This window comes from Gekko japonicus, unplaced genomic scaffold (genome assembly GCF_001447785.1).
Source record: "Gekko japonicus isolate JY-2015 unplaced genomic scaffold, Gekko_japonicus_V1.1 scaffold212, whole genome shotgun sequence".
Lineage (NCBI taxonomy): Eukaryota > Metazoa > Chordata > Lepidosauria > Squamata > Gekkonidae > Gekko > Gekko japonicus.
In genome coordinates this window covers 55132-63588 of record NW_015161953.1, presented here as the reverse complement: position 1 = coordinate 63588, position 8457 = coordinate 55132, and the positions used below count along the sequence as shown (strand labels likewise).

At 41.5% G+C, this 8457-nt stretch overlaps 1 protein-coding gene across 1 annotated transcript in view; it reads right to left on the bottom strand.

Moving 5' to 3' along the window:
* Nucleotides 1-2071: 2071 nt before the first annotated feature.
* LCP2 (lymphocyte cytosolic protein 2) overlaps nucleotides 2072-8457 on the bottom strand; it is a 33387-nt gene continuing 27001 nt past the window's right edge. The window contains exons 13-18 of the mRNA XM_015429467.1: nucleotides 8039-8168; nucleotides 7426-7469; nucleotides 4475-4596; nucleotides 3577-3654; nucleotides 3008-3163; nucleotides 2072-2591 (exon numbers count right to left, since the gene is read on the bottom strand). Coding sequence (XP_015284953.1) covers nucleotides 2469-2591; nucleotides 3008-3163; nucleotides 3577-3654; nucleotides 4475-4596; nucleotides 7426-7469; nucleotides 8039-8168 — 653 coding nt within the window. The 3' untranslated portion in view covers nucleotides 2072-2468. The remainder of the gene's footprint in view (nucleotides 2592-3007; nucleotides 3164-3576; nucleotides 3655-4474; nucleotides 4597-7425; nucleotides 7470-8038; nucleotides 8169-8457) is intronic.

Sequence of the window (8457 nt, the reverse complement as noted above, 5' to 3'; positions counted from 1 at the left end):
GTGTCAGGATGGTCACAACTTGCTTATACACTAGATCACTACAGCAGCTTCCAAGGCAACTACAAGTTATGACCAAGGGGGGACCCTTTCCATCAGGGCTCCCTTACAGTAAAGGCCATTTGTAAGAAACAGAGGTTGTAGGACCTAGCCTTGCATGAAGGGGAGTTTTGTCTTAAAATACCCCAAGAGTACATTAAGATATTTCACATTAAGATATTTCAGAATGGAATATCCAGATCCATCACTGAATCCTTTCAGCCAGAGGAATATCTGACTTCAGTAGATCTTGTTGATCAGATCAAACCCTGTGTCCAAGGTGCACCAAGAAACAAAACTATATACTGTCTGCAGAACAACAGATTCCTGGTCAATCTTCAGTTAAGTTCTCTAGCACCTACTAAGAAAGTACAACACCTAGGTGTCAGGATGGTCACAACTTGCTTATACACTAGATCACTACAGCAGCTTCCAAGGCAACTACAAGTTATGACCAAGGGGGGACCCTTTCTCAGGGCTCCCTTACAGTAAAGGCCATTTGTAAGAAACAGAGGTTGTAGGACCTAGCCTTGCATGTTCATTATATTCAGCTGTGAGATTTTGTTATGGGGGAGAATCGTCCTTGTAAACCTCCCTAATCTTTTTACAAGCCAGAAGGGTTAATTAGGGAGCTGAATTCTTATCAGCTGGTGGCCGGACGGCAGAGGAACAGACCTAAGAAGAGGGAGCTACTGTGGCGAGGCACTCTCTCATTAGGCTTCAAGGGGTGGGGCCAGCTATACTCTGGGCTGAAATGATCCAGTTTCTCCTATGTCATTTTGGACATCGGCAGTACCCTTAAGACCTGCATTATTGAAGCGTACAAAGCTCAATATTTGAAATGCCATCTGGGATCACTGCACACTCAGTTCGAAGTGCCACAGCCAATACTGCCCTAACCAAACACGCCACAGTCAAAGAGATAGGCAAAGTGAACACATGGTCGTCAATATCCACCTGTGTAGGGCACTCTAAGGTGAATTTCTATGACTTAGCTGACACAGCCTTTGGAAGTGACTTACAATATATTCTAGATCCAGAGGACTATGACCTACCCAGTAAATGAGGACACTGCTCTGGGAGGTCCCAGCAAGATGTCCTCTGCCTCAAAGGGAGAATGACCATTGAACACTTACCATGAAGGGTCCTTTACTCGCTTTATTTTTTTTGATTACATGTAGAACACAACTGAATATAGTATTTATTAGAATATTAAAGAATTAGTTCAGGTAATTTATCCAATCCAAATTTATCCTTGAAGTTACTGTAGCAATGTATCCAAAATAGTGTAATGGGAGCGGTGGCGCAGGCAGTAAATGCCTGCAAGTAAAACTATCCCTGAACAGCCTTAATAGCTGTTCGAGTCCCACCACGGCCCGGGTGAGCTCCCAGCCCTTATCCTAGCTCCCGCCCACCCAGTGGCTTGAAAACCCTTAACGGGGGGCACCCTACCCTACTTCCAATATTGGAGGGCAGCAGCAGCGGCTGGACGATGTGGTGGATCAATGAGAACATGATGACAGATCGGCGGCAGATGGCAGGCAACTCGGGAGGCGATTGGAGGCAGCGTGGAGGCGCGGTGACGTAAGCACGGTTGGAGCCTCCGGGACAGAGACCAGTTGTGACCTCATCGTGCAGCCGCGCGCCATAAAAGGACCATCCGAGGAAGTCGAGCCAAAGAGACGGAAAAAGACCTCTGCTGTAGGACACTACCGCCTGGTCCTAGCTAGACCCCTCCACAGAAAGACCTATGCTGCGTAGGTGCCTGGTAAGGCATCCATCTCCCCTGTTATGTATGTGGCCCTAGCTAGGTGATTAAATGTATATGTGTAAACCGCTCCGAGCCTCCGGGAAGGAGCGGTATAGAAATGTAAATCCCAGTTGTGGAAAAAAAGTCCTGCGTTGGAAAAGGACTATAAAACAGGTATTTATTAATTCATGTTGCATTTGTAAATACAAGATCTGCAAATAACTCTTTATCATCGTACATGGAATGTAGCAAACACATTTCCACAAAGACTAAACATTAGCATGTGAACTTTTGACAAGCTCAAAACTGTGAAACATTGAGTTGTATTCTGCTGCTTGTATTAATTACTATACACGTGATTTGGATGATAATTTTACAGTGCCATATCCTGTACTTGAAGAAAGCAACACAAAGATCACAGACCTAACAATACTTAATATGGATTTAGGAGAATCGATGTTATACTCATGAACAGTCCCACAAAGTATATGCTTAATGAGAAATAATACCTGATGATAAAGGGAGTAAAATCTGAAAACTGAGGTAATTAATTCTATTACATAAAAATTAAAGATAATTAGTTTTTATTTAAGTTCATCAAATATACATCAATTACTCTGCTAACTTCTTTGGGACACAAGTAAGGTGGCTTCTGAACTGGTTCTTCATAAAAAAAATTCTTCTAAAGAGTTCCAGCGGCATATGTTAACATGCACTGCTGTCTTGAACCTCGGTCCTTTCCATCTATAAGTCGAAGAGGTGCTTTTCTGTAGTAATCAATAATGTCAGCCACTGAAGTAAAATCCTATGAAATGTAAACAATATCCTTCAGTCAGCGATTCTTATAATACAACAATCTAAAAATATATATATATTGGCTCTTTTATTTATTTATTTATTTTATTTTATTTATATCCCACCCTCCCCACCAACGCAGGCTCACTGTAACTGTTTAGTTCTATAACATTTTTTTTATTTTGGGACATTGTTCTTTTGGGACCAATTAGTGAATAATCTACCTTTGTACTGGTATTTTTGTTTTAGTTTTTGCTGTTTTATATCAGTTTTTTATTAAAAGTGGCCTGACTCTTGAGTTATTAGATCTGATTCTGCTCAAATACAGCACATGAATCTGGAGAAAGTTTAAAGGAGGAGGATTAAAAAGAGCTGGACTGCTATAGATGATAAATGCTAAAGAAATGCTGTGGCAACATGTCATACCTCACTTCCTCTCAGACCAGTTCCTAAGAAGTATATTTGATCTTCTGGGTGGTATCGTATCTGAAGATTGTATACTTTGTCATTGTATAACACCATCAAGACATAGGGTTGTTCAAGAGTTTTTCTTGAGCTGTTTCTTACTAAGAAAGTGCCATCCTAGAAAAACAAGAAGAAGAAGAGAAGAGATTGGATTTGTACCCCACCCTCCACTACCCAAAGGAGTCTCAGAGCAGCTTACAAGCTCCTCCCCCTTCCCCTTCACACAACAGTCACCCTGTGAGGTAGGTGGGGCTGAGAGAGCTCTGAGAGAAACTGTTCTTTTTCAAGAATAGCTCTGCCAGAACTATGGCTTGCCCAAGGTCATCCAGCAGGTCCAAGTGGAGGAGTAGGGAATCAAACCTGGTTCTCCCAGATTAGAGTCCGCACACTTAACCGCTACACCAAACATGACTATGAACTGGCTTGATTGCATTTCTAAATAACAGTGTTGAGAATAAGCTTCAGAGCTTCTGTTGGAATATTTAATACTTTTATTACCATATGCATAGATGTATAATTTAACTTTTTACCTGGTTTATGTTCCTAAGGGCAACTTCTGCTTCAGTCCGGGTAATATCAGCAGCATACCATTTCTGATTTAGAGAGGCCTGGTTGAATTAAATGAAAAGAGAAAGGTTTACTAGCAAGTAAATTATGTGATATTACCAATTATAGAATAAGAATGCAGTGTTCAAAGACAGGAATATTCTTTAACTTTTTTTGGGGGGGGGGCTGATATGTACTGTTTTCTGCATCATTTCCTGTTGATAATGGAAGCTACGTATTTTGGGTCAATCAGTCCAGTGATAAGAGTAACACTGCATTTTCATTACTTGCAGACACAAATATAAGGAGAAGAGGAGGGAAAATTTAAAAATGGCAGGCCAAGCTGTTGGGAAGGGATAGCTAGGCTTTTCCCTCCTCCTTTTGAAAGTATATATGAATGATCTTCCTCTGAACAGTAATGTGATCAGTGTTTTAAAAACCAGAAAAAATAAATTATTCTTAAACATTCTTAGAGGTTATAAGGTGCTATGTGTAAAAATGCAAGAGTTTGTCATTTCTCAAAAGTGATTTCACAACCATATGCAGAAAATCAAAGTGATGAGTACTTGCTGAGAAAAAGAAATCTCTGGGGTCAAAAAGCCTGCAGTTTACATAATAAGAACAAGAATATTAATGGGCTAAACCAGACCATGTGACAGGATCTGATTTCTATAAAAGGTGAGCTGATAACTATTGTCTGAGGGACAAAAAGACTCGCTGCAGCTTCTTGCCTTTGGTTTCCTTCATCATCTCTTGCCCAGAGTTGTATAACTTGATCTCCCAACCACATAGGCACTAACTTGGCAGGATTGGGGGCTGACATCTGTCAAAAACATAGCAATTTGCATCATATTCAAGTATTTCTTTATGGTATTCTTGTACCTTGTATAATTCTTGCTCCCCTTCATATTCAATGTTGGGTGTTTGTGTAGTTTGTCTGTTTGGGATTGGCAGTGGTGGTCTGCTGTCTGCTTTGCCTTTGGAAAAGGTTCTGCAGATGTTGCCTTCAGAGATTTTGAACACAGTTTAAAAGCTATATCCATTCTAGTTCACTGATGTAGACATAGTTAAGGAAACTTACTCTAAAGCTTGACTTGAGCCACATGAACTTTGTATAAGAGACCAACCAAATGGAGCTTAGATAAATATCACGTTTTGCACAAGTTTAAAATACTAATAAAACTCTGGTAAAAATGGGAGCTTACAAAATTCCACATAAACAGGAGGCCCTCCTGAGGGTTGGAGAGCCCTATTTATGGGGGAAATGCATACCTCACACTTCCTTGTGACTCAAGGCAGCTTACAAATTGCAATTTAAAACATCACAATTTAAAATATAACCCCATATGACCCTCTCCCATCAAAAGATGCCTACGAAAGAAATTACCGCAACGTTGCTTGCAACTGCGAAATTAGCAATAGCTGCAGCATGGAAAACACCACACTCTCTGACTCTCAAAGCATGGCAAGATAAAACATGGGAACAGTTCATGATGGCAAAAATAACGGACCAGAATAATAGTGCGCAAACGCAAATCACTAAGTCACATACAGCATTTACGTGAAAATGGAAACCGGTAATAGATTACCTGACAAGACATGAAATAATCCCATCTAATCCACAGTATCATAATTGGTTATTTGTCTGAACATATAATCAAACAATAAAGAAGACCAAAAGGCAAACTAACACACTTAGTACACTCTACCCAGTATGAATCACAGTTTCTGGCACTTTAGTGACAAACTAGATAGCTTTTTGAAAACTGTAATGATAGTTGGTAGAGTCATTTGGGTGACTATGTAAGTCACATAATTGTAAGCTTGTAACACTTGGTTTATTTGTGGGTTTTTGCTTTTTTGTCTTTATAAAGCAAATAAAAAAATTATTTAAAAAGATGCCTGCAGTCTAAACCTCATTTAAAACTCCTAACAAATTATTTATTTACTGTTATTATTTGTGGCATGCACTTGAGAGGAGATACTTTAAGAATGGTACATTCAATCACCTATTGTGTGGCTCTGCCTGCCTGCCATAGCAAGAACTTAATTCCCTGTTATTTCCCTTCAGGTCAGGAGGCTGGCTAAAATAAACCAAACACTGTTACTTGGCATAGTGAAAGAAGGATGGAGGAATAGCTGCTATTTCACAGTCTTTTGAAGGCAAGCATGTGAAGCACATTAGGGAAGGAATCAGGCCTGTAGCCAGGATTTTTTAAATTTGGGAGGCCTTTAAATAAGTTGGGGGGCACCCCTGTACATCCCCTGAGGGCAGCCTCCTCTGTGTGTGTGTGGGCTCCTCCTGGCACCTTCTGCCCCCGCTTAGAGGGCCTCTTGCCCACCTTCACCGCAGGCCAAAGGAGCCCCCACCTACCCTGCATTCCCTTTATGTGCCTCCCTGCCTGGTGTGACCTGCTTCTAGTCAAGGGGAGGGGCTGAGCTCAGCGACTTCCTCTTCCTTCCACTGGTCCACCCCTCCCTCTTGCCTGCCACATTACCCGACCGGGCTGAGGCCTTGAAAAAGTGGGCTCCAGCCAGGGATGACCCTTCGGGCTGCTCAAGTGTCTCGCCACCACCCCACACACCCAGGCGAGCCGACTCCCATTCACAGGATCAGTTGCATGAGGGCAGCCATGAGGGAGGGGAATGGAAGCAGGACTTGGGTGCCTCCACCAATGCTCCCTCTTAGCTGTGGAGTCTTGTGAGCAAAAATTCTATGTTGTGGGCTTCTGGCATTAAAGTTGTGAGTGAGCCATTTGGCTCCTACATAAATTAATTTGCTCTGGAGCCATCCTCCAAAGCTAAGACAAAAATGTGGGAGCCAGAGGCTAAAAAACTGTGAGTTAGCTCACACGAACTCAGCTTAGAGGGAACACTGGCCCCCACTTGCTTGGATGAGCCCGCCCCACTCTCTTGGAGGCCTGCATGATTCTCCCTGTTAGTCTTTCTACTACAGGCTGCAAAGGCCAGGAAGGGGAAGGGGTAGTGGGGATGGCAGGGGGGCCTCTGGGACCCAGAGTGTCAGGGGGCCTTGGCAGGAAGTCAGGGGGCAGGCCCCAAGAGGCCCCACCATAGCTACAGGCCTGGTAGGAATTAAAAGTACTCTTACAACATATATTGTGATGGAAGATTAGTATGTGGACAAAGCAAGCAAGAAATATATCAGGAAAAACTGACAACATAGGAATAGTTATAATGAGAATAAGGCCCAAATAATGGGGAAGTTGGGGTAGGGCTAGGTATAGGAGTTTAGGAAAAGAAACGATAGCAGGGCTCAAAGAGAAAGTATGGGTCTAAGAGCCAATTACTGGAAGAAACAGGGCTAAAAGACAAAAAGGTATGGAAAATACACTTGAAAATGCAGAAAAGAAGTTAATTTCATCTTTATGGTCCTAGGTACACATTCATTCCATCATATATTCAAAATTACTATAGACTACTGAACTCAGTGGGCTGTAAATTAGTCATTATAACTGATTTTGCAGAACTTATTTTAGTCCTGAAGTTCTAGTGTGCATATCAAACAATTTATTGCACTTATAGCCTACCCTTCACTGAGCTCAACAGGATTCTTGTGGCGGGGGGCAAGTATTGGTCATCTACACGCTGACCAGATCCAAATAGATTTAGCTTTAACCAGATTAGTCTTATCATGGACTCTCCTAGGAAAGGTATGATGGAACCTTGTTTGCTCTGAACCCTACAATTCACGCTTGGGCTTCCAAAGATTTTTACATTTATTGTTTTAAAACATTACTGTATAACGGAAAAGGCTATAGTGACTGCAACCAGATGGTTTCCAAATGTAAGCTGAGCATTCATGAGATACATACTTGGATGAAGGCGTGATGGTAGTGATCCACTTGATGAAACAGTGCTGTAAAAATAAGTAAGGTTTAACATACACAAATGAGACCCAATGTTCCAATTTTAGTATATGTGCTGCCGAAGCGAGCACAGAGACCCAATGTGTTTTTGATCAACTGGTTAAATCCAACAGTGCTCTGAAGCATTTGTTAGGCTTGAAGGCAGAACCTATTAGGTGCTGTGCAGATCTAGTAGTCACAATAAATCCACTGCAGGTTGCAATGCTCATCTCCATTTCAAACTCCTTGTAGGACCCATGTGATTACTCAAATTAATATCAAAAGACTGTAATTGCAAGGCAAAATGCAACTGGATTAGTCAAGGAACAGAGTAATTTCAAGTCTTTGCCCATAGAAAGCTTAACTTGATATAACTCGAGAGGGAGTGGAAGGCATTGTTGGGATTCAGTGTCACACATGTGAGATGGGGAATCACAAAAGATGACTGGTTCATGGATTGCTGTTGCTATAAGAGCACTAGACTAGCCCCCTAAAACAGAACTAAAATAAGAATACTAATGAATTTGTTGCATCATAAATAAATGTAATAGTTACTCATGAGTGGTTCAGTCCAACAAACCTTTCTGTATATGCATCAGGTATACTCTTGGGTGGCAAAGGACTCTGTTTAGATACTGGTTTAGTAGTTCTGGAAGGGAATGTGTTAAAGAATTGTGAAGGTGGCTGAGGAACTGGTCTTTGGGGAACATCTAGAAAGAGAATAATAAAAACCTCATTTAAACAGCTGTGCATTAGAAATAATTGATACATCTTATTTGTACTTGCAAAAGGGATAGGGCGATCTAGGGTTTTTAGATGGTTGTCCATTTAATTTTTGCCTCCTCCTCTAGGATTAATCTTGAATTCAAGAGGCATCAGATCTTCTGAATAGGGAAAGTTACTGGACTTGACCATGGAGGATCTTTCCATACACTTGAAACAGAGCTGGTCTAGCCTCTCAGTCAAAAGGGAGTTTAAAGATGCAAAATAGAATAGCCT